This window comes from Zootoca vivipara, chromosome 11, assembly GCF_963506605.1.
Source record: "Zootoca vivipara chromosome 11, rZooViv1.1, whole genome shotgun sequence".
NCBI classification, from domain to species: domain Eukaryota; kingdom Metazoa; phylum Chordata; class Lepidosauria; order Squamata; family Lacertidae; genus Zootoca; species Zootoca vivipara.
Genome location: NC_083286.1, coordinates 47,014,775 through 47,041,677, shown reverse-complemented (window position 1 = coordinate 47,041,677; position 26,903 = coordinate 47,014,775). Strand labels below are relative to the sequence as shown.

At 39.7% G+C, this 26,903-nt stretch overlaps 1 protein-coding gene across 3 annotated transcripts in view; it reads left to right on the top strand.

The window, feature by feature from the left end:
• Positions 1 to 26,903, top strand: part of NIPBL (NIPBL cohesin loading factor) — a 134,470-nt gene that overhangs the window by 55,268 nt on the left and 52,299 nt on the right. For 2 of the 3 annotated variants that reach the window (XM_035100720.2, XM_035100721.2), the window contains exons 2-9: positions 4,319 to 4,462; positions 5,348 to 5,513; positions 9,150 to 9,280; positions 10,294 to 10,393; positions 11,759 to 11,910; positions 13,578 to 13,729; positions 14,984 to 15,077; positions 25,617 to 26,249. In XM_035100720.2, coding sequence (XP_034956611.1) covers positions 4,399 to 4,462; positions 5,348 to 5,513; positions 9,150 to 9,280; positions 10,294 to 10,393; positions 11,759 to 11,910; positions 13,578 to 13,729; positions 14,984 to 15,077; positions 25,617 to 26,249 — 1,492 coding nt within the window. In that variant the 5' untranslated portion in view covers positions 4,319 to 4,398. The remainder of the gene's footprint in view (positions 1 to 4,318; positions 4,463 to 5,347; positions 5,514 to 9,149; positions 9,281 to 10,293; positions 10,394 to 11,758; positions 11,911 to 13,577; positions 13,730 to 14,983; positions 15,078 to 25,616; positions 26,250 to 26,903) is intronic. The other variant, XM_035100722.2, reaches the window with a different exon arrangement.

Here is a 26,903-nt window from a genome sequence, read left to right as displayed (position 1 = left end):
TGATCGGAATCTCCATCCCACAGGAAGATTCCAATAAACATGGCTTTAAGGCACACACCTTGCCTCTTGCTAGGCAGAGTAGAGACCCTGATAATCGTGCTTAGGCTGATACCTGTGCTGCATCTCTATTCTGCCTAGCAAGAGGCATGGGTGTGTGTCATAAAGCCACTGGGATCTTTTGGGGGGAAAGCAGTGAAGCTGGGTCTCTGCCTAGCAAGAGAAGGGAAGCTAATTATTAATGCTGGGCCTGTCTCTAGCAAGAGGCATGGTATTTGCTCCTTGCAGATTGTGCAGGCAGAAAGCAGCTTTTACTGCAAAGAGGCGGCAGGGGCTTTTACTGCTTAGAGGTGGCAAGGGCTTATGCCTTGCAGATCTGGCAGGAAACGCCCATTTACCTTGCAGTAAAGGCTTGCTGTAAAGTGCTGCTTCCTGCCTGCCAGGTCTGCAAGCCAGCTGGGCAGTGCATTCTCAGGGTGAAAAAATATGAAAACTTTATCACAGTCTGGAGTTCATACCTGAATACAAAGCTGAAAAATGGACAAACTGCAGCTAAAATATCATGTTCATTTTTCACATGGTCTAGTCCTTCCCCTGCCCACCCCCCTAATATCATAGCTGCCAAGTTATCCCTTTTTTAAAGGGATTTTCCCTCATGCTGAATAGGCTTCCTCGCAAGAAAAGGGAAAACTTGGCAGCTATGCCTAATATTCTTAACAGGGTCTCTTCTCTAGTCTTCAGAGAGTAGCTGGAAGTGAGGAGGCAGAAAAAGGTCCTCCTTTCTTTCCACTTTGCAGTTTTAATTTGAAATCTTAGGCGCAGTGCTGCACCCAGAGCTGAGAAACTGCTCGTGCTAATGAAATTCCCTGTCACAAAATGCACCTAGAACAATAGGAATTTCAAACACTGCCTAGGCCCTAAGTCGCATAGGGCTTTGTAAGTCACCTCAGGCACCTTGAAACGTGGTTTAGTAGCTAACTGCCAGCCAGTGCAGTTTCTGTAGTACTGGTGTTATGTTTGTGACTAGACACCTCCCTTGCCACAGTGTTCTGCACCAGTTACAACTCTTTGAACCAAATCAAAAGACTGCCCCACATAAAAAACCTTGCAACAATCTAGTCATGAAGTAACCAATGGAAGAACCACTGTAGCTAAGAAACAGAAACAGTTACAGATGGAGTACTAACCAGAGCTGGTAAAAAGGCACTTCTCACCATGGAAGCAACTTGTGCCTCCATGGATGATTCTGGATGTAAACCAGTGCTAGATTTATAGGTGACACAATAGTTGCATATTTATTACAGAGGAAAATTATATACCATAAGTAGCATAGACATCTTGTTTTTGCCTGATGGAAAAACACTGTTCTGGGCATTCCGTTTCAAAGTAAGGGATTTTGCTTAGTATCCTCGTGGGTAGAGGGAAAGCAAAAACAAACAATTTATTTTACAATTCCGTCCCTGATCTCTCAGAAAATAATATTTGAAATAAAAAACAGGGATCTGGATTGCATAATGCCAAAGTTTTTGACAATACTCTTAGCTAGTATAAAAGTTATATTCAGATGCAAATCAATATGCATCAGCTGTTATAGTAAACGATTGGAATACGTTTTTGTTCAGGAACTTGTATTACATGGCGGTGGTGGTGGGGGAGATACCTGATTTATACCAATTATTATTTGATGTACTTTTCTGATATTTATTGATTTTAAATATTTTGATCTATTCACTTTTGAGTTTTTGTACTGGAGGCTGTTGCTTATACTTCTTTAAGATGACTGCTAGTGCTGCCTCTCATGCCATTTTTGCTAACAGTTTTGTCTTATTTCACCTGTTGCATTCAGAATTTCACGCAAGTATTACAAGAATTGCTGTACAGTAACTTTGATCTGAGACTATAGTATAGTATGCGCCCTCTTGTGGGCAAATCCAAATTTATACTTAGAAAGAATACGTGCATGTGTAAGGATTACTTTTGAATGGAAGCCCTTTTCCTATAACTTGTTTTATGAAAAGAAGATGACTTAATTTCTTATATGTCTTATATGGATCAAAATAACCATAGAGAACCAGCTGTATCAATAGAGTTGCTTATATTCTTACATCTTTAAAAAAATATTTTCCTCAATCTTCAAATTTATTGCTTCTGCCTAAAAGATACACAGTTCTAGCTGCAGAAGGTATACTATGATAATGAAGGGCATATGGGTGCTTTAATACTGTCTGCTCTGATGATTGTCCAGGTTCTCCAGAAGAGGTCTTTCCCACTACGTGCAACTTAATCATGTAACTGGAGATTGGATTAGGAACCTTCTGTGTGCTAAACCTTTGCTCTACTACTGAACTACTGTACAGCCTTTTTCTTAACCCTCAGATGCCTCTAGCACAGTTATATTTGTTATATTATAAACTTAAAGCCTACCAGCAACTGGACAAAAATAAGATCAAAATAAGCTGTCATTTTTCATAATATAGCTTATTATTATGTATGTTATACTTTTGTTAGGATTTGTAATTGCCTTGTTCATTTTTTGGTAACAGCCCTTAAAGCTGCCAGTTGTAATTAGCATCCTGAATTAGAAATTTATGTAGCAACGAGATGGATATGGTCCATGCCAAGTAAGTCTTGAATAGTAAGGTGAAACCCAGCATTGAGATGGAATATAATTGCATTTTCTCATAGTAATTTTTTTAGTACATTTTAATCTTTTACAACAAAATACCTTTATGTTGGTTGATTACTGTGTAAAATTGCAGTAATGATTGGTCTGGCATCATCATTGGAGACAGCAAACACTGACCTTTGGGGTGGGGGTGGAAGCATTTGAGAAATCTAAGGCACCCTACTTTGTCCTATCAAAACTTTGATCTTAAACTGGTGGGCTGGGAACCACTCCTGGGTCATAGCATAATCTAAGGTGGGTCATAAGAGCAGCACTAACACCGAACAAATATATCGGGGGGGGGGGGAGATAAAGAACTGGATCACCAAATGCATGTTTGGGTTAAAGGTTGGTTCTGCATCTATAAAGTTGAAAATTACTGTGTTGAAAGAATAAGAGTTTTAGTAGGCTGAAATATACCCGGAGGATACTTTTGTTCTTAATTGCATTTCATGATAGCATAATCCTTTTGATTTTTTTTAAAAAATGTTTCATTCCTAATGGGTGTTGAAATGTGTAGTCATCTGAACTACATGAAACTGAAAGTGACTTGTCTAGATGAACATTCTCTAATTAGCCCCCATCCTGAAATTACATTATATTTGTTCTGTAAATTGTCTGCAGAAAGTTAATCTAAACAGTATAACACCATTGCTCTGATCTAGCTAAGATCTTCAGCTGTTAAAAAACAGATAAATGTGGCATATACAGTTTCCCCAATCTGATCTGTCTTCCCTTTGCTACTCTGTAACTGGCCTGTATGATGTATGTATTTTTGTGCTTCGTGGTTTATTAACTTCTAAATAGCAGTAGTTCACTATCTGCCTGTAAGTTCCACAGTGATGATTATGCAAAAGTTGCCTTTTGATATCCTATAAGACATTCTGCAGATGTGTGGAGATTAGTGAAACTAGCTAGGCATTAACTACTAGGCATTCACTTATTTTCATTTGTCAGGTGCTCTGTATGGCTAAGAAACTTCATAGTATTGTGTTTTGTTAAATGGTCAGAATGTATAATTAAAACTTACTTGACATTAAAGGCTTATTTCACACTATGTAGAGATAAACCCAGGTTTGTGACTAAGCGTATCTACATCAGGCAGCCACTCATTACTCCCTGACAAGTGTAGGGAGGACCCAAGTGATTTCCAATACTTTTTCAAGAGTCACAGTTACACTTCAGATGTGCAATTAACTCACTTTATCTGCACATTAAAAAAACAACAACAAATGTGTGAAAGGAAACTTTTTTACCTTGCTGATTTATAGTAATGGTTCATCAAGAAGTTACTACTTTCACATGTTAATTATTTAATCTAGAGGATCACTAGAGGCATGTGATTAGATTTTTCTAATTTCCCAACTGTGCAGATAAATACACAAAACTGAATAACCTACACAAATTTTAATTGGCCACATTTTTTGCGGGGGGGGGGGGGGGGTTGACTGGTGACTTTACAAACTGCTTACCTAGAAGAAGGTGTCATCTGTGTAATGTGTATCTATAAAATCATGGCAGTTGTTTTCCTTGTGTTAAAATCAGTAGATTCTTTACTTTTTTAAAATAGCTGCTGTAAGAATAATAAAGTTCAGTAAAATTAGTTTTTTACATACTTGGAAACTTTGTAAAATAAGTATTTCTTTCTCATTCCAGTGCTTGGGAGATGGGAAGTAATGATAGCTGGCATCCGAACTAAGATCTGTGTGTAGGCACTACCATCCCAACATTTCAGGATGAATGGGGATATGCCTCATGTTCCCATCACTACTCTTGCAGGGATTGCTAGTCTTACAGACCGTAAGTATCTCTCTTGAGTTTTGTTGCAATTCATTAATTAACCCCTTTGGGGAGCAAAATTATGAATTGCACATTTATTTTTATGGTGGGGGTGGGTTAAGTTTTCTTTAAACTCTCTCAGCCCTTTGGGTTTCTCTCTATGTGTCAGGGATAAAAGTTGGAGGGGTTTTGTGCAAATGACCATAGGGCCTTTGTGGAATCTGGTTCCTACTAAATAATGTTTTATTCATAATTTAATAAAAACTGTGAGATTGAAACCTGCATAGTGAAATGCAGCTGCTACACTATAATCTCTATACTGCCTACCTTCCTCTTTGGCAGAAGGATGGCATTAAAGGTTCCTTTGTTCTGGTTTGAAATGAAAGCTGCAGCACCTTACTAGGCTCCCTTTGTGGATGGGTGGTCACCTGCACACTCCTAGGCTCCTCATGTGTGAAGATAGTAGGGATTAGGAAATTCTTTGTTTAGAGCATTGTTGATTTAGTTTCTGTGAAATCAAATTGACAGGACATATAAAACAAAATATATTCCAGGGAGATATGCACTGAAGTAAGGAGAGTGCCTAAACACCCCCCATATTCATTTTTGAAGGTCTATGCAACAGGGCACTGGTGCAGGTGGAACTGATAGTTTGACTGGTATGCATGATGCTTAATAGTGAGACTAGTTTTGAAATTAATGCATCTAGTCCAGTTATGGCATGGGTTTTGGCACTGGCAAAATACTGATTGTCACTAATGATGTAGTAGGCACTGTAACTGAGCACATTCCAAATCACAATCTGCACAGTGCTCAAATTAGCAATGGAAGGTGGGGATAAATGCTTTCTAAAACATTTATGTATTGGTGGAATAATGCAATTTTTTTTTACCCTTTTCAAAATAGTTTTGAACCAGCTTCCTCTTCCATCACCTTTACCTGCTACAACTACAAAAAGCTTGCTCTTTAATGGACGAATTGCAGAAGAGGTGAACTGCCTTTTGGCCTGTAGAGATGAAAATCTGGTTTCACAGCTTGTGCACAGCCTCAACCAGGTTTCAACAGATCATATGTACGTATTAAAAGTCACTTCACAAATTAATGTCAGTTTCATTATAAACTATAGCAGAGGCAGGTTATAGATATTCTTGTGTTGTTCTATCCTAATAGAATGCAAGATTCTGTAATTATTGAACATGGCTGTATATTTTTCAGCAACAGATGACCACTTATCTATTATTGTGCTGGATGGGTTGCCAGCAATAAACTTCAGATTTGTGGCTGTAGAAACTAATTTCAAAGAAGGTGGTTTGAATGGATTTTAAACTAAGAATTATTTTAGAGAACAGGGCACTTAATCAGTGCCCCTGTACTGACAAGATTAAACATCTCACCAGGGTCTACTCTGAATTATAATTTATTTGGAGAGATACGGGAGAGGGCTGTATAAAAATGTACGTATTAGTACAGTTCTAAGACTTCGCAGAGAAGAATTTCTATTTAGGAAAGGGTTCTGGTCTGGGGAAAAGTTGCGCTAACATGAACTCCTAATGAATGTGTGGCTTATTGACCTGATGAAAATAGAGTGAAGACAATATATTAAGTGTTTAAGCAAAGTAATCTTATGGACAGTAGTATGATAGAACAGTAGTGTAGGTGAGCTTAAGTATCCAATCTGTTGACCTGCTTTTGGCATGTGAAAGCTGTATTTGATTTAGAGATGTATAATCTATATATTTTTTAAGCTTGCTCTGAAGAGGAGGTCATAACCAGCTGGCATGGTGTGTTCCCATGACACTGAGCTAGGCCTAATCATAACAACTTGCTCAAAAGTCCTGTAGGCATATTACATAGCTCCTCAAATAAAATAAATCAGATCTGGTGCTCAGGGCTGGTGCTAGGGTTTTTTGCGCCCTAGGCGAGATCACCTTCTGGCGCCCCCCCCCCCCCCCCCCGATTTCCCAGGGTTGACTTTTTTTAAAGAAAAAATAAAAGTGGAATAAAAAATAAAATGAAAAAATAAAAAAAAATAGAAAATAGAAAAAATAAAAAATAAAAAAAATAAAAAGAGAGTTCCTCGGTGGTTGTTGGTGAGGGGAAGGGGTAAAAAGCAGTCTCTTTACCTGGCCATCAGGGGTGCGGAAGGGGCGCCAAACTCAGTGGTTTCAGGCAGCTCTCCGAGGCCACCTGTCAATCAGCCGCCAACTCGCTCGCGGCGCAAAAGGGGCCAGCAGCGTTCCCGCCACTGTCCATTGCCCCAGCGGCGCAGAAGGGCCTGCGGGCCTCCCGCCGCTGTCTGTCGCCCCGGCGGTGCAGAAAGGCCTGCAGGCCTCCCGCCGCCGCTCAGCCTTGGGGCATGCAGGCTCTGAGGCGCGTTGGTGGTGGCCGCCTGGCTGTCACTGCCGCGCTAGGCGCGCGCGCGCTCAATTTTCCCCACCTCCCCGTCATGTGGCGCGGCCCTGCGCCCCCTGCAGGGCATTGCAGGGAAGTGCCTCTGCCGCAAGCAGCAAGCAGCAGCAGGAGGAAAAGCGGCGGGCAGGCTGGCAGTGCCCCCTCCACAGCGCTCTAGGCCGTTGCCTAGCTTGCTTATATGCTTTTCTCCCAAGAAGCAGGCGTATTTTAATTTTGTGACTGCTGTCACCATCTGCGGTGATCATGGAACCCAAGAAAGTAAAATCTCTCACTGCCTCCATTTCTTTCCCTTCTATTTGCCAGGAGGTGATGGGACCAGTGGCCATGATCTTAGTTTTTTTTTCTAATAGGTGATTGCTGTATTATTCATTGATACATCACATAAACCAAGGATGAGCAAAGGGTTATTTTTTTGACAATTTATATACTGCTTAATTACAATGGTCTCTCAGTGGTGTACAAGTAACTCAATACAATGATTTCCAGAACTGAAGTGATTCTGGTTGTAACTGTCCAGAGTGCTGCTTCTATATACCATGTTGCTATACTATATGTTGGCTAGGCACTAGGAGACAAAGGAATGTGTTCTCATGAGGTAGTATCCAGGGGCCCAAGTAAAGTGAAGAACAACTATAGTTCAAATTCAAGCTGGGATAAAAAGTCAAGCAAGTTTCTCTAGACATTCCAAATTAATGAAGTAGCAATTGAAATCCAAAATAAAATAAAATAGTTTCTATCTTGTAGCTTCTTTTAAATAACGTTTATAGAACCCCTTTCTCCCCTGTTTTCTGCATTCCTATAAGCACTACTGAACCTGAATTAGAATTTATGTGAAGAAAAATAATTTAAAGAAAGGTTTTTTTACTTAATATTTTTATTTGCTGTTCTGTTATATCTTACCATCAATACATACTCTGTTACCTTCATGCATAAAATGAAAATAAAAGTGATTACATAAATATAAAACATGAACATAAAATAATAATTGTAACATATCTAAATTCCTCCAAGTTGTTTAATTCCTAGATATCTTTGCTTAACTTCCCTTCCACTCTTTCCTTGGTTTCCTATCTACTATCCTTTTAAACTGTGTTTTCTTATTCTTCTACCTTATTCTCATTACCTTATATAGTCTCATGTTGTTACACATATTGCTGAGTGCTTGTTCAACCTGTTATGATAGTTTTCTTGTTATAATACTTTTCCTTACAGTCTATATATAATGTCCAGTCCTCTTTCAGTTTCTTATCATCTTTATTTCTTAATCTGTTTGTCATATGGGCTAGTTCTATATACTCTAATATTTTGAGATGCCATTCTTCTCTTGATGGAACTATATCTGTTCTCCATTTTTGTGTGATTAAGATTCAAGCGACTGTTGTCACATACATCCATAAGTTAATTTGTTTTTTGTTTTTTTGTATTTCTGACATTATTCCCAGAAGAAAAACTAGGTTCTTGGGGAACCTTTTAAAAAACATTTTCTTAAGTTCATTATGAATTTAAGAATAATTCAGAGAAAGTTACCTTTGCTGAACCATCACAGCTGTGGGTACCTTCTGTGTTCTTCAGTTACAAACATGGAATTATCTGAAGGACCTATGTTAGAAAAAAATGTATACTTGAAACAAATCACTTGGAGACTCACTAATGCCACTTTGATTTATATATGCCGATGAAATTAAGATTCAAACAAATAAGGAAAGTTTCATTGCCTAGAAGTGATGTATATAATAGGCACCAATTTACTGTTAGGCACACACTAGCAGCAGTAGGTATTTGTTACTCCACCTAGAATTGTTCCAGTGTCAAATAGGAGTGTTAGTACTTGTGAGACCTATTTGTGAAGAGTTTCAGCATTACTATTGACAGGTAGAGAAATCTAAAATGGGGGAAATACAGTGGTACCTCGGATTCCGAACTTAATTCGTTCTGGACGTCCATTCTTAACCCGAAACCGTTCTTAACCTGAGGCGTGTTTTTGCTAATGGGGCCTCCCGCTGCTGCCATGCCGCCAGTGTGCGATTTCCCTTCTCATCCTGGGGCAAAGATCGCAACCCGGAGCAACTACTTCTGGGTTACCAGAGTTTGTAACCTGAAGCGTTTGTAACCCAAGGTACCAGTGTACTTCAAACAATGCCCATGTACTCTGTCATAGAAACATGAGTTGCAACAGTTCCCATTGGAAAGAAAAAAGGATATGTGTTAACGATCTTGTACAAATCCTCTGCTTAGTAACTTCCTGTATTTTTGAAAAAAAACTCACCAGTCCCTGTTTGTTTATCTCCAATGTCAGAGAATTGAAAGACAACCTTGGCAGCGATGATCCAGAAGGAGATATACCAGTCTTGCTGCAGGCTGTCCTGGCAAGGAATCCTAATGTTTTCAGGGAGAAAAGCATGCAAAACAGATACGGGGTACAAAGTGGTGAGAGTTTTTATTCATTTTATTATTTCTAAGCAATATTCAACTGTTTTACTTTTCATTGTGATACTCTAAACTGATTTTGGATACAATTCAGATTCTTCTATTTGGTTTTCTGTTATTATATGAAAATGTGCTTTGATTTAGATGAATTAGACACAAGAGCATTCACTTTCAAACAAGTGCATCTGTTCCTAGGAGAGTTACTTTTTTATGTTCTTCGGCAGTACTTAGCATACCATTGGACCTAAGTAAATGTTAAATAGTTCAGCCACTTGAGGTTTATCCCAAGCCAAGTGTTTCAAGGTAGCAACCCAGTCAGATGGGCAGAGTGCTAATAGTAGTAGTAGTAGTAGTAGTAGTAGTAGTAATATGGTGATTATTATTAGCATAATACCTGACAAACTTTTGCCTTTGCCATTGCTCCATTTCCTCTGGAAGTTCTGAGGAGATGAAAAGATGCAGCAAATTGGCAGCTCTATATTTGCCCATACATTAGTAAGGTCAAATTATGGTGTGGGTTCGAAACTATGCACATTATGATTTTGTGTGTATTGTCTGAATTGAACTATTGTTTTCTGAGCTGTAGAATAAAGGGGACGTATAGTATATTACTTTTTCTACTACACCTTCAGCAGTAATCCAGTATTTCATGTGTGCTACATTAAGATAAGCACCTATAACTTCTCTGAAAAATTGCAGAAAGCTGTAGGTCTATGTGTGCTGCTGAGAATGGATTTTGAGATGCTGGAGAACCAGCCAATTTGTGTGTGTGTGAGAGAGGGAGGGAGAGAGAGAGGGAGGGAGAGAGAGAGAGAGAGAGAGAGATGTTGCTCAGATACCATTGCCAAATGCACAAATGTGTTTGATGCTTGTAATACTTTATCTAGATAATAGCTTTAGTTGAAGATATTTTATAATAGTTATGACAAATGGAAAACAAAGCATTGGATTAAATATACAAGTGAGTAGATACTTTGATGTGACTTTTAAAACTTTTTTGTTTTTGTTTTAAGGAATGATGATGCCGCAGTACAAACTGTCTCAGAATTCCATGCATGGTAGTCCTGCATCTTCCAATTATCAACAAACCACTATCTCTCATAGCCCTTCCAGGTAAATGAAGTTTGTAACATAGGATTATAATTTTTAAGCCTGTTTATAAAACCTATTTAATATTTTGAGTAAAGACTACTGTTTTTCTAAATATTGAAGTGAACCATAAAAAGATGGCATACAGTATAATGCAAGGGTTTAGGGGTAGGATTCAGTAGAGTGTGCATCCAGAAATCAGATATTCAACACTGAGTCCCCAACCCCTCAGAACTGTCTCAGTTACACCTGAAGTAATCCCTCCCCCTCAGAAGCAAACGTCCTTACTGGCAGTTCTCATGTCAACCTTTCCCTTAACAATTGATGCAATATGGGGGTTTAAGCAGAAGTTCACAAGATTATTTCAGGGATGTACATAAACAGAAATTCTGATAGATTCTACGAAATTGCATTTGATTCTTTGTTAAGAAATGTCAGTGAAATAGTAATTTGGGCAGCAAAAATTAAAATGAACATATGAAATACACAAGGACTGTTCTCCAAATATTTGGCAATAAAAGGAATTATTTGATATTTAATGCAAGGTGTGTTGACTTACTAAGGTCTTGGTATTATGCAAACAATGCACTTAAAATGCAGGGGAAAACCTTTTAATGCCTTCAATTATAATTTGAGGAGTTATTAGGAAACACATAGTATAATCAGTTAGAAAAGGTTGCTAGGATATACATGGACAAGGAAAGTAGTTAAGGACAGTTTATGACATTGGTTTTGAGATTTTCTGTAAGCAACTTTTACTCAACAGTAGTGCTCACGATTTTATAGTGCTTGCAGTTCTTTTTCCAATTTTCATTTACTTGTAGGAGGAAATTTGTTAATCTTTATAAATTCATTAGTCAGACTTGTTTTTCTAAAAATTTTATGCAGGGTTCATTATAGATCTTAATGAATAATATAATGATCTTTAAACAAATTTTAGATTCATACCGTCTGATCCCCCTGCTCTATCTATTCTAAATTATTGGAGGCATATTTGGCAAACCAGTCTGCCAGTAGAGGATCCACAAGGACTGTGACTAGTGCAACAGAGCTTTACCCTCCCCCCCATTGACTCTTGGGGTGTGGGTTGGAAGAGCTCTCCAGAGAGTGTCAGGGGAGGAGGCCGTGGACCATTCCTCCCTGGGATAATACTGGTCTTTCCAACAGTACAGGACTATTTTAAGAATTTCCTTCTCTGGGAGATCTATATGGCCCTTCCATGAGTTGAAGAAGCTTTCTGCTCATGGAAGAGCACCTATGGATCCAATCCATTAATTACTAGGAATTGTATTATCTGTTTATTTTATTGTATAACATCTGTGAAATTATTTGAGGAAAATCATGTTTAGATTGACGTTCATATATGCTTTGTTTGGATTTTATTTACAGTCGATTTGTGCCACCACAAACAAGCTCTGGTAATAGATTTATGGCACCACAAAACAGCCCTGTGCCTAGTCCATATGCTCCTCAAAGCCCTGCAGGATATTTGCCATATTCACACCCTCCAAGTTACACGCCTCACCCGCAGATACAGCAAGGTATTTATTTTCTCTGTGTCTTTGGAATATATATATGTACAGAGTTGGTTTTTGTCACTTTATCACATTCTGATACACTATTCAATCTAAGTACTACTTCTTATATCAGAAATTCATACCTTACAACTGGTGAGCATTAAAACTGCATGAGCATTAAAACTCTTTTTCGGTTGTACTATAAAACAAAATACTAACACGGACAATAAGATGGAGTAATTGCTCCCATTTTTATTTCATAGAATGTATTACATGTACACAAATTATTCTCTTTAAAATAGAGAGTTATAGTTAGCTAATTTTTCTCTAAACCTTTATTTCCACCTATTTGATAACACAAGTTGCAGTTATAAACTACAGAAACTGGAAAACTTTAATCTTCAGAATAATTAATTTTGTAACTATGAGCCAAAGCTTAAAGCTTGAAGACACGAATTAGTTACTGTATGTCAGATCGTTATTTTAACAATGTTACTATTAACAGAATTGTAAGTAAAACAACAACAACAAATTTAATTACAATTCTGTAAGTTAATATTATATTATTATATTAATTATATTATATTTTTATATAATTGTTGTTATTATTATTATACCCTATGTTTCTGGGGGCTTCTGACACATATAAAAACATAGTAAAACAAAAGCTGGTACAATGAAAGTATAGGCTGCAAACAGGTGATTTAAAAAATATATTCAAAACCATTCCAATACAGATTCATACTTTATATGCTGTCCCTGATCATATGTTGCACACAAACATTAAAGTGTACATGTCAGTAATGGATGCAAGTTTTTAAAGTTTTGGCCTAGAGTCACATCCCAACCCAACTATTTGCATGGGATGTTGTCATGCACTCAGGTATATGGTGAAATAGCAAAGAACAGAGTTCCAGTTTGGGTGAAGCTAGAAAATGTGTTTGCTACAAAAAAGGAAAGTGTCTTAAACAGTTATATGTGTATGAGAGGGTAAGGGATGGAAGTGGGGAAAAGCTCACATTTTCCATTTAATGAGTGGGGAGCAGTGCTTGTGATCCAGAAAGCTACAGTGGAGGCCTAAGAGCAGTGGAGAAACTCAAAATACAGTTGGTTTGGATCAAAGAAGGGTAGAATGAATGGCAAGGTCAGGGAAACAGAGAAGACAGCAAAAGGGAAAGGTAGAAATGCTAATAATTACCTCTTCAAAGCAGGGAGATGGTGTAGGAATGGACTTCCTGGGATTCACAGTGACTCAAGAGTTAAGGGTTGGGGTTCTTTTTCAAGGTCTTTGAAGCAGTGAAATACAATATATTGTATTGTCACACGCTCTTAAGTTTCTTGACATCAAGAGGATGCCAAGGATGACTGCAAGGCAGAACACCTTAGTAACCATTAAGCAGATGGAATGGACATACAGAAAAAAAACCACAACTCTCCTATGCCTCACAGGTGCATTGGGGTCAAAGTCTGTGTGGAGCTTAGGCAAAACATAGTTTAGGAACCATATTCATCTAGTCAGTCTTACAATTTGTGGAGTACTAGTTCTCAAAATCTGATCTCTGAAATATGTTTTTAGTTAAAGAAAACATAGAAACCACACTGATTAAATATAAATATGAAATCTGTGCTTGAAAATTTATGCTAGAAAATATTTAAACGTATGAATTCATTCCTATCTTCTCTTATTTCAGCTTCAGTATCCAGTCCCATTGGGATGAGGAATATACATGAAAATAAAGTTACAAGTCAGTTGTCAGGCAATTCAGCTAATCACCATGCTGATAATTCTAGACATGGCTCAAGTGAAGACTACCTGCAAATGGTGCACAGACTAAGCAGTGAAGTATGTAACAAACAATTTTTATGTTTTATAAACATTAAGGCACTGTTCCCTGAAAAAAATAAGTGTGTGGTGTGTGTGTGTGTTTGTGCGTGTGTATACAGTACATTAATTTTTGAAAGATGGAAAATTTTGTGCAGTTAAAACTTTAGCACAACTTCAGACTTTGTCTCCAGTCTGATTTTATAAATTAGTTCACTGAAAATGATACAAGGCAGTAGAAACATTGCATTTGGGTGTTTCTGTTTAATACTGTACTTGAATGATAAATGATGATATTTTATGGTAAAGCATTCCTGTATTACTTTTGGTCAAGTAACCTACAAAATGAGATTAGTATTGACGAACCATAGTATGATGTAAGCTTGTGTGATAACTTGTTGAATTCTTAGTTCCTCACACTTCCTGGTGTGTTTCACATATTTTGAAAGCTTTTTTGGGTGCAGGGAGGGCATGATGCAATGTGAAACTACTTCTATTCGGAAACAAGATGCTGCAGTGGGGCCTTTTCAGGTTCTAAGGGAAATAGCTCCACATTGCATTTACTTTGAGAATGCATCACTGTAGCCCTATACTGTTGATGGTAAGCCAGAGCTGTTTCATTCCCCTGGATGTGAGAGAAATAGACCTAGAGTATCCCTCCTTGTCCTCTTGTAGTACTGGGCTTCCTCCCCTACTTCCTCCAAGCTCTTAAAAAAATCTGGAGAAAGAGATGGAGGAGTGTTTTCTTCTCAATTGAGACTAAGTTTACTAAGTAATGTATTTCTCTATAGCCCATGATTTGAACCACAAAATCTAGTAATACTTTGTTCTTAACTTTCATAGCTCGATTATACTACTGTATGATTAATGCTTTTATTTTCATATACAGTGGTACCTTGGGTTACAAACACCTTGGGTTACAAACACTTCAGGTTACAGACTCTGCTAACCCGGAAGTAGTACCTCGGGTTAAGAACTTTACCTCAGGATGAGAACAGAAATTGTGCACCATTGGTGCGGTGGCAGCAGGAGGCTCCATTAGCTAAAGTGGTACCTCAGGTTAAGAACGGTTTCAGGTTAAGAATGGACCTCCAGAAAGAATTAAGCTCGTAACCAGAGGTACCACTGTAAAATGAAGTCCTTGTTGTTGCTAATATCTGGCATGACAGACAAATTGCACTGGTAATTATCCTTGTGGCAACTTTCTAAAAAGCAAAAACATGAAGTCATTGAAAAAATTGCTCCTTTCTAATAATCCACTAATATGATCCCTAGGAGGGTGATTCTTCAGTAAGGAACACTGCATCGTTTTCCTTAAGATCACCGCAGTCCGTATGTTCTCCTGCTGGAAGTGATGGAACCCCTAAAGGTAACTGTATGGCTCTTTGATACTGTTGTAGATAAGAAACCAAGATCTGTGTCAAAAGTTCAGGACAATGAAAGTTCAGGACAGAAAACTTGGTGGATTTCTAAACAAGAACATGACTATGTTAGATGAAAGGATAACTCAACAATAACTTTTGATACACCTTGAAAATTTACAGTCTTTCAACACATTGCCCATGTGGAGGGCTAAAGTGTATTTCAAGAGATAGACTGTTTCACTGTATCATAGTTTAAATCTATAGTTTTTTTAAAAAGAAAATATAAATAATATGGCAGATTTATTCTGGATATTCCTGATTGCCTTCTACATCAGAAAAAACTCCAGATTTCAGATTCATAACTGTTTATACCTTTCATAACCCTCATACTGCTTAGAGTTTTGGCCTATTAAGCAGAATGCAGCTTGCAAAGCCATCTGTTTTTTCTCCCTCCCTCCCTCTTTTTATTTTACAGTGATGGGAAGGGCCGCCCTAGAGGGCCACCTGGTCAGATGCCTAAAACTTAAATGAAGCCTTTCCCAATATGTCTTTGACTACAGCTCCCATCAGCTCTAATCATCATGGTCAGTGGTTGGAGATTATGGGAGTTTTAGTCTATAACATCTGCAGGGCACCAGGTTGCGCAAGTCTGGCTTTAGTGGGTTTTGCAGGCCTGCCTCACAGAGTTGGACACTGAAAAAATAAATATCAGGATTCTTTACCTTACTTCCTGCCCTTATTCTAGCTTGGTCAACACTAATTCCCGATAAAACTGAACACCCAAAAAGTTGAAAAAACCCAATTTCAATTAGAAGTTTCAAAAAACTAAAAACATGTACCTTTTGTCAGTAGTACATGTTCACTATGTATTTTCTTCTTCATGATACCATTAATTTTTTAGTCACATTGTTGGGAAAGAAACGTTTAGACCACTTGTTGGCTTAATAGTTTAGCTGAGCTCAGATATATAGTTAGTTGCTGTACAACCTGAAGAGTTTGTAATATTCTGTTACATCTTTTGTTGAATGCAACTCCTCTTTCTTTCCTTTACATCATAAAGATATTGTATGTAGGAAATGTCTTCTGTGTACATTAATGGGGTTGAATGTGTGGCAGACTGCTTTCTAATATTTTCTGAAGTTACAGAACTCTAGCACTGCCTGTCTTAAATAAAACCTTTATCTCTATTGTTGATATATAGTGCTATAATCCCCCCCAGTATTGCTGCCCTTCTATCAGTGTTAATTAATTTTTGCAGTGGTAGATAAAGCTCCCTTTATCCTTGGCAACTAAATGCATCACTAAATAAAAAGGTCACCCGTGCAATCTAGGCAAGGAGAAGGGTGTTCATAACATGAGAGTCAACACCAAGAGCACTTTTTGTTCTTCATCCTATTTATTTTCAACCTGTTTATTGACAAGATGTACATTACGAGTGCTAATAAGGGGTAGATTGAGTTGACCGTAGAGATTATTACTGGACAAAGAGGGTGGCCCCTTAGATAATACCAGTCAGATTTAGATAGTATCTAAAAAAGGAATTATTCTATGTTTATAATGTTTATGTATTTATTTATAATCTGCACTTTCATAAAATATAGCAGGGTAGATTACAATACACAAAATATGATGAAATCAATCTTAAAAACAGACATAAAGCATAATTAAACATATAAACAGATATTGGTTCAAAAAGAAAAAAATCAGCCTGCCTAAGCAGTACTGTTTTCAGAGTACTTCTGAAGGCAGGCCGGAATGGTTCTCATTGAACTGCAACACGTGTGCAGTTTTACAGGACAGGGGCTCCCACACTAAAGGTTTTGACTGCCAGTGAAGGCCAAACCTGTTGAGGCCCTCCATCTCACTGTGGAATGATGAGATGCAAAGGGCCGTTGACACAATTGCTCCCTAGTATTCTAGGGAGCTAAGGGACCCAGGTGGCGCTGTAGTTAAACCACTGAGCCTAGGGCTTGCTGATCAGAAGGTCGGCGGTTCGAATCCCTGTGATGGGGTGAGCTCCCGTTGCTTGGTCCCAGCTCCTGCCAACCTAGCAGTTCGAAAGCACGTAAAAGTGCTAGTAGATAAATAGGAACCGCTACAGCGGGAAGGTAAACGGCATTTCCATGTGCTGCTCTGGTTCCAGAAGCGGCTTTGTCATGCTGGCCACATGACCTGGAAGCTATACGCCGGCTCCCTCGGCCAATAATGCGAGATGAGCGCGCAACCCCAGAGTCGGTCACGACTGGACCTAATGGTCAGGGGTCCCTTTACCTTTACTTTATTCTAGGGAGCTATGTGCAATAATTAGATGACTGGAGCACTGGTGGTACAGAATGTTATTATCCTTATAAAATGCATTGGTTGCTTTTTTTACTTAGTTAACCGAAAGCGACTTACAATATACCGTGTTTCTCATATTTTAAGACGTAGCCATAAAATAAGACGTAGCAGGATTTTCAAGCATTTGAGAAATATAAGCCACACCCCGAAAATAAGCCATACTGATAGGCACAGTTTGGGAGGGCGCCAAGGAAGAGTCGAGGCTAGACACGCTGCCTCCCTTAAGACAGCCCTGAGGGTGGCCAGCCTCGCTACCACCACCACTGCTTCTACCCTGCACACTCTTTGTCCCCCTGTTGTTATTTTAGTTAGCTTAGTTTTTGCGCACCTGCCGCGTTCGGAGAGTGCAAGAGAGTTTTTCTCTCTGCCGAAGCGGGACCTCCCCCCGCTCCCTCTTCCGAAACCTCCGAGCTGGGTCCGCAGCATGGTGGTAGCGGCGGAGGCGGTGGGTGAGCCACCACCCATGCCCTCCATCCCCTTGTCAGGGGGCTGTGAAGGGAGGACGCGAAGGTGGAGGGAAGCCCCCAGTGCCGCTGCCAGGGATGTGTGGCGCCCCAGGAAAATGGCAGAGGCAGAGGCGGTGTGAATCCAAGTGATGGGGGCAGCAGCCGTGCAGCTGACAGACACACGAGCTGCGTCGCCAGCGTGCTGGGTCCTTTCTTTTCAGTGAGTGCCGGCCGGCGACTCCCGGGCCTGAGGTTCTGCCTTGCGCCTGGGCTGCCAAGGAGCCTTGTGAGGGAGGAAAGGAGGTGAAGCCGGAGCCGCCACCACCTCCTCCTCCCCCTTTGCCGCCACCGCTTCTCCTCACTGCAGCGTCTCCTGGGTCCCGCATGCTGAAGCACGAGCAGTGCAAGGGGAAGCGGCGGCCTTAGTCACATAAACCTTTATAGGCCAAAACCAGCACTTCGAATTGGGCCTGGAAACTAATTGGGAGCCAGTAAAGTTGGGTCATGATTGGTTTTATGGGCTCAGATTGTCTTGCACTGGTGAGCAAATTGGTTGCTAAATTTTGCACCAGCTGCAGTTTCCAAACTGCATTCAAAGGCAGCCCCACATACAATGCATGGTAGTAGTCTAATGTAGAGGTCACCAGAGCATAGACAACAGAAGTTGGACTAAAGGTAAAAGACCCCTGGACGGTTAAGTCCAGTCAAAGGCGTTTATGGGGTGCAGCGCTTATTTCTTTTCAGCCCAAGGTAGCTGGCATTTGTCTGCTTGCACTGGTGTGCTTTCGAACTGCTATGCTGGCAGAAGCAGGGATAGAGCAACAGGAGCTCACCCCATTGCACGGATTCGAACCACCTACCATCCAATCAGCAAGCCCAAGAAGCTCAGTGGTTCAGACCACAGTGCCACCCGCTGTTGGACTATCCATGTCGAGATAGGGGAGTAACTGGACCTCCTGCTGAAACTGATGGAAGCAGCATGACCAAGACCACTTGAGCCTCAAGTGATAGTAATGGATCCCGAAGTACCGCCAAGCTATGTACCTGCTCCTTCAGAGGGAATGTAACTCTCTAGAGCAGGCCACCTCCCATTCACCAGTCTAGGGAACCATCCACTAATGTTGCCTCAGTCTTCTCCGGTTTGAGCTTCAGTTTATTGGCTCCCATCCAGTCTATTAATGAGGCAAGACATTGGTCCAACATATCCACTGCCGCAGCTGCATCAATAGGATATTGCTGATAATGTACTCAAGACTTGAGAAGACCCCACTCAGTGATTTCTTGCAGATGTTGAACAACATGGTGGATTAATCTGAATTCTGTGGAATCCCTCATTGAAGACTACATGGGACCGGATGACACTCCCCAAGCACCACCTTCTGGAAACAATCATCCAAGTAGTATTGGAACTACTACGCAGTGATGCCACCTACCCCCAACTCAGACAGCCATTCCAGAAAGATAGCGTGGTCAGTGGTATTGAAGCTGAGATTAAAGACATATAATGGGCACACAGTCTCCTTTTTCCCAACAGAAGTCAAAATACAGGATGACCAAAGCAATTTCCATCAGGATCCCTAAGTCTCAAAGGGCAGACTATCTTAATCGCTCCCCCACCCTTGCAGTGGGGATGCTGCTAGCTTCACTAGGAAGTCCAGTCTTCACTAGGAAGTGGTCTGACCATGACAACAGTCACAGAGACACCCACCCCCTGCTATTTCTAGACCACCCCTCTCCTCACTTGGAGCAAAGACAAAGTAAAGTTGCCATGGAGGCCATGAAATTGTGAGCTGCTCCAACTGCAGGCTTGGCATGGATGCTGAAATCACCCAGAATTATTGTCTGGGATTCCTACAACACTACGGCCAAGACTTGCTCAGTCAGAGCAGCTTGGTGGGTGGCGCAACAACAGCATGTCTAATGTGTCCCTAAGACCCAGAGTCAGATGCAAACCCTCTGGTCCAGCCCTGGGGCATAGAGATTTCCCGATCAGGGAGAATGAACTTTGGTGAACCACAGTAATCCCATCTGGGTTGGTGCTGCACTGAGTACACAGTGGGACAGGACTGGGAAAGATATGGCTCACCCTTCTCTCCTGCTCACACCTTACTGCGAAAAGAATTTTGTGGAGTTGGAAAATATTCAGAAAAGGGCAACCAAAATGATCAAGGGGATAGAGCAAATCCTCTATAAGGAAAGGTTGCAAGATTTGGGACTTCATAGTTTACATAAAACATGACTAAGAGGTTACATGATAGAAGTTTATAAAATTATGCATGGCATTGAGAAAGTGGATAGAGGAAAGTTTTTCTCCCTGTCTCATAACACTAGACCTTGTAGACATACAAAGAAGCTGAATGCTGGAAGATTCAGGAAACGTAAAAAGAGTACTTCTTTACATATTGCACCATTAAACTAAGGAATTAACTCCCACAGGAGGCAGTGATGGCTACTATCTTGGATGGCTTTAAAAGAGGATTTGACAAGTTCAGGAGAGGGAGTCAGTAGAGCTTTCAATGGCTACCAGCTATGATGGCTATGAATACTAGTTTTTGGAAACCACAGGAGGGAATGGTGCCTTTGTGTTTGGGTCCTGCTTGTTGGTTTCCCACAGGCATCTGATTGGCCGCTGTGAGAACAGGATGCTGGACTAGATAGGTCATTTATCTGATCCAGCAGGCTCCTATATTCTTTTTTTCTTGGTAATGCACACCCTGGTCAGCACCTTTATTAACAATTAGATCGTGTGAGCATGGTCTTATTATTCATTAACCTAGAATTTAACAACACCACCACTTAGCTATTGAGCACAGTGGATGAGCACCCGACAGTGTCACGGGGCTATGGAGAGGCAGATACAAGCACCAGATGCAAGCTGTCTCCATTGTCTGCACCCTTTGTGATGCCTACCATTCCCTTCGATTCCCATTATTAAATGGTGCATGTTTATTCCATACTTTTAAAAAGCATCTTCCATTATTTTATTTGCCTCAGCTTTTTAAACTGATACTTCCTGAGAAGTGGTTGAAAAATGGAATAGTTGTGATTTGATACCAAGTTCCAGCATTAAAAGTCCAGCTATTTGACATACAATAATAGCTGGGCACTAGATGAAGAAACAGAGCCTAAATAATCACAAGCTAATCAAATGTTTAGCTTTTGTCCTAACATATTTGCAGATCTTGCATGATAGGAGCCATATATGTTGATCATATTTTACAGTTGGCATTAGAAGAAGCTTAATGGGAACGGATAACCACTACTTTGCTTGTAGGTGACAATCTTTTTTCTTCAAAGGCTTGAATATTAGTTTAAATTTATATCACCCTTTTGTTGCACTGTATTAGACCAAAGGCATGCCTTAAATACCATTATTTTTAAAAATGGCAAACTAGTTCTTACCTCTAAAGTATTAGAGAAGGGTGTGTGTGTATTCATTCATCCGCGCCTGGTTGGCTCTTTCAACAATACAGTGGTACCTCATGTTACGTACCTCCCCCCTTACGAATGCTGCGGGTTACGTGCTCCGCTAACCTGGAAGTAGATGCCCCTTTGCCCCGGGATGTGAGCGGAAGTCGTGCTCCGGCAGCGCAGCAGCAGCGAGAGGCACCATTAGAGAAAGCGCTCCTCATGTTACGAGTGGTTTCCTGTTACGAATGGACCTCCAGAACGGATTAAGTACATAACACGAGGTACCACTGTACTTTTCTGTCCTGTTTTAATAATTTGTTACAGGTAAGTAATTTCTATTTCAGGAATTAGATCTATTCCTGATCATTCTTGAAAAGAAGTAAAACTGTTGATGCCAACAAACCAATTTTTTGACTTAAAGAATGTTTCCATTTGTCCTGATCCAGGGAAAATTCTGAAACAGACTTCTGTATGTTTACTTTATGCAGAGGTTCATCCTGGCTCACTCAAACTGGCTGAATGAGTTTTTATACACACATTGGGATGTGGATGTTCACTGAGGCACCACTTGTTATGCATGACTAGTTTTCTGTGGATAGAGCTGGAACCAGGGCCTTTAGCCCTTTTTAAGGAAAGTTTGAATTGCTTAACCAGTATATGAAGACTGATAGCAAACTTTAAATGCTTATTGATTTTGTTTCAACCCTAGAGTGGCATTAAGTTTATGATACGCTACCTTGTAAATTAGATCTTTATAGTATCTGTTATGGTGCATGTATGATGCAGAGATAATCCATTCTCTAGCTCCATATGATTGTCAAGTGTATTTAAACCATTATGCCTTGAATTGGAGGCAAGGTTGACTAGATTGATAATCTCCATAAGGTTTGTATTCTGCAAATCTGCTGATCTTCTAGAATTTCTAGTCTGGTAGAAACCATTCTGCCTCAGAAAAAGTTGTTAGGGACGGAATAAGAAAATCAACACTTTGTAGGGGTCACACTTTTTTCAAGAGTGAAGAGCAGCATCAGTCCACAAACATGTTTCCTGGGGTCTTGCCTTCATGTTATACTCACACTTTAAATAGAAGATGGGCCTTTTCAATGGACTTATATTTTTACTTGGAGACATTAAATATTGCCCCTAGAAGTTTCTGGCTTGCCTGAGGACCACTAATACTAAATAAATTTTGTTACACTTTACTTCCAAGTTATTCAAAAAAGTTTTTGTACTAATATAATTGAGAAGGCATTTAACTGACAATGGAATAATAACTCATTTAACTCTATGGAATAATAGTTTTGGGGTCATCTGTACTTGGACAATATACTCACTGAAACATATTGTAATAGTTTGTGTGACTAGTGGCTCCTCAATGTTAAATCAACAAAAAAAATATTATTTCATTCATTGCCATGCAGAAGAAGCTGACATGTTTTGGATTCCAGCATGTTGTTACATGGGATATTCATTGTTCTATATATACAGGCCTGTGAATTAATTTCCGGATACTAGGTGAGGGCTTGAAAAGTCCCTTCCAACTGTGACCAGTCCCATCTAAAGGGGGAAAAGAAAAATGAAGGCGCCATCTGGAGTGATTTGTTTCTTCAATTAGTGGAAATATCTCATATAGTGGCAAAATTTAGACTTAGGATCCCCAAATATGTACTTTGCTGTCACACTTTTATGGATGGGGGAAACATCACAGTGAAGGTGAATTTCAACTATAGAGACTGCAGAATATTTGCTTAATAGAGGTGAAGCACCATCCTGAGACTCGCAGGATCATCTTAAGAGAAGACTTATTAGTACTTGAGTCAGCACAGGTTGGGGAAAAGAAGCATAACTACCAAAGTGATGTAGATTTACTACCTGACTAGTGGATCATCTATTAACACGCAAACTGCTGGAGCAGTGAGCCTTTGCAAGTTTTGGATTGTTCCTGAACCTGAAAGTTGCTGAAAGAAGCTGAGTCACCTGTTGTTGGATGTATTGAGGCTGCACATGAACATGAGGCCAGAGAAGCAATTGAAAATGTCCCTGCTCATGGGAGAGTGCTTGGCTAAGGATAAATCACTATAGATGCTATCAGGCAGATCATGCTGCCTAGTGAAATATCTGGAAAAGGGGGCTCTTGCATCTCTGTAGAGTATACTTATAAGTTTGAGTTGATGCCTGGTCATCAACACAATCCAAATTTCTGCAAGCCCCACCTACAATCATCTGCAAAAGCATTCTTCAGAAGACAAGACTGTTTATAACCATCCTAAATTCAGCAAAATTCTCTACTAGTAACTTAAATAATAAATATTGCAACATCTCAGAGTTAGATGGGACCTAACTGAGTCAAATAGCCCAACTCCCTTTCTGGTAAAAGATAGCTGTATGTAAAGCATCCTTATGTGATGCTTATCACTGAAAAAAATAATAGGAGAGGAATTCTTCAATCTTCCTGTGCAGCTTTTAAAATTGCTGGATTTATTGTATCTCAAAGTAGCAGAGCAGTAAGGGTCCCTAATAAAAAAAAAGCTAATTGCTTTCTGAGAATGAGTTCATATAAGTACTTTGAGTGCTGTTATATTAAATAGTGTGTGCTTATTTGATGTTCTAACTGTGCAGCCTTCTCAGATGTACAGTGGACACTTGGGTTGCAAATGTGATCTGTGCAGGAGGCACGTCCGCAACCCCCGCAGCGTCCACAAGCCGCTTCTGCACATGCGCAGGTCGCGATTTGGTGCTTCTGCGCATGCGCAAAGAACGATCTAGTGCTTCTGCGCATGTGCGCCGAAACCTGGAAGTAACCCGTTCCGGTACTTCCAGGTTCGGCGGGGAGCTCAACCCGAAAAGACACAACCTGAAGCAGCTGTAACCTGAGGTATGAGTGTACTTAAAAACAGACACCCTAAGATGTAGAGCAAAATTTAAAATGTGTTTGGTGATTCCTGAAGTTCAGCACTAGTTGGTAATCCCTGTGACACTTTTTCCTGGGGCTGCAAGCCCTTTTTGCAGCTACTGTACAGTGCTGTCCTAGAGAAGTAAATGCTTCCTTTGGAATGTAGAGTTTGGGGCATTACATATTACTCACTATTAATAGATTGTGTCTCATGCAGAAACATGCTATCAAGGCTCACAAATTTACAAGCTGGAAAATGGAGAAATGGCAATAAATACCTGCAAAAATGCAAAGGGAAAGAAGATGAATAAAGCACACAGAGAGAGGCAGAGATCCATGTCTTTAATGTGGACTCTATTAAACATTATTGCATTACTTATATAAACCTGAAGACTTAAGTAATTTGAGTTTGAATATGACTTCTGTTAGATACTTCACATAATGTGATTTATCTGCTACTGTGTTAAAGCATTCAGTTGCTGACAGTACCATGAACTACTACAAATTCTCTATCACTATGCTTCACTAGCTGAAAATACAGCAGTGGCATACAATTTAACCACCCTTTTCTACCTCTGTACTTAAGTAGAGGAAGAACCTTATATGAGGAAATTGTTGTGGATGTTAAACTTCGTGTGTTACCTCAGACACTTTTTAGATAGCACAGGAGGGAAGTGGGTAGTGTGTCAGTGCAAATGAATGCTTTTAATTAGTGATAGGATGTAATCGCAAATGGACTCTACCAACATCTTTCACATACCTGGGCAATCTTAACATTTTTTGTGGGGGGGGGGGTAGTTAACAAACAATAACAGTAGGCGACATGGCAAAAGCAATACTTTCAGCTGTTTGTAAGTAGAAAATGTATTGGTATGTAAAAATTACGCCAGACTTATGTGAGAGGCCTGTGCCAGTTGCTGAAAGAGGCAAAACCATCCAATCTATTAGTCATTTTCCTTTCTCAGATCCTTAAGAGTAGGGAACTCCCATGACGCTGCATGTGTGTATGGATGTGTGTTAGTTGCAGTCCAATCTGCCTGTCTACAGCTCATTATTTTGGGCTTTCATCACTGGACTCTAGTGAGAAGCTAGCTGACTTTAAACTGTTCTCCCCCCCATTGGCCTTGGATGCTTTTTGATTAACTGCATTCTTTAATAGTTGAAGCCCTGCCCCACTTGAGCACAGCCCCAAAATGGTTTCCACCTCTTGGTACCTCTCATTTTAGATGTGGTTTGCTAAATTGCTAGGAGTTACAGGCATCTTTTACTGCAGATATTATTGGACGGTTGTAGTGAATATTACAGGCCTCAATATTCCTCTAAAATGAGTTTTTGCCATTTTGTAAGTGCAAATATCTGTACAAGTACAAATTACTAATAAAGGCTATTTTTGTGTGCTTTCATAGAAATGTGAACCAACATAACTGTTCAGTTTTTCTGAATTATTATTCTAGGATCAAGACCACCTTTAATACTTCAGTCTCAGCCTCCACCTTATTCATCACCTAGAGATGTTCCCCCAGACATATTATTAGATTCTCCTGAAAGAAAGCAAAAGAAACAAAAGAAAATGAAGTTAGGCAAGGATGAAAAAGACCAGACTGAAAAAGCTGCAATGTATGATATCATTAGCTCTCCATCTAAGGACTCTACTAAACTTACGTTAAGACTTACTCGTGTAAGATCTTCAGATATGGACCAGCAGGATGATATGCTTTCTGGTTTGGAAAACAGTAACGTGTCAGAAGGGGACATTTCCTTTAATGTGCAGTATCCAGGACAGACTTCTAAAACACCAGTTACTCCACAGGATATTAATCGCCCATTAAATGCTGCTCAGTGTTTGCCGCAGCATGAACAAACAGCATTCCTTCAGGCACAACAAGTGCCTGTTTTACAACCGAACACTTCAGTTTCTGCAAAACAACCTCAAAATCCTTTGGTACAGACGCATCAACAGGTTTCACAACATGGAACTATCACGCCATATGATGAAGTAGAATTGGATGCATTGGCTGAAATTGAACGGATAGAACGGGAATCAGCTATTGAAAGGGAACGGTTTTCAAAAGAAGTGCAAGACAAAGGTAAAAATGTTGCGTATGTGCTGTATTTATATTTAATCAAATTTCCTATCCCCTAGAAGTCCTTGAAAATAAACCATAATCTCCATATAAATTCACATTCTTAGTACTAAGTTGGTGATTAGTGATGTCTAAATATTTAGAGAACAAACTTGTAGTGTGATAAATCTCTCTTAAACCAAAAAGGAATACAATTTAGGTTGTAATCTTGTGTATACTCATTTGGAGATAAGTGCTACTGAACTCAATTGGATCAACATAGGATAGGGCTGTTTACTGTAACTTGCATTTCTCTTCTCAAGAGTAGAGCAAGGGATAAGGGAAAAGCTTTGTAATTGATGATAGCCACTTTTTGCAGCATTCATCCTGTAATGCATTTGTTAAGGTGGGCAGACTTGCAGCTTGCAGGATCTGGTTTTTGTGTGTGTATATTTGCCAGAGCCAGTTACAATATACTGGTGGTGAATCTAGCTAGAAAAAATGTGACTGGAACTGGACACTATTGCAGTGACCTTCCTTTATCAGTAGACATTTACATCTGAACTGCACACCAGAGACTTAACATCACACAAAGATCTTGTTACAGTGATTGCATTTAGTATATTGTTTTTCTAAACATCATAATCCAATGCTTATCAATTCTCCCTTGTGCTCCCC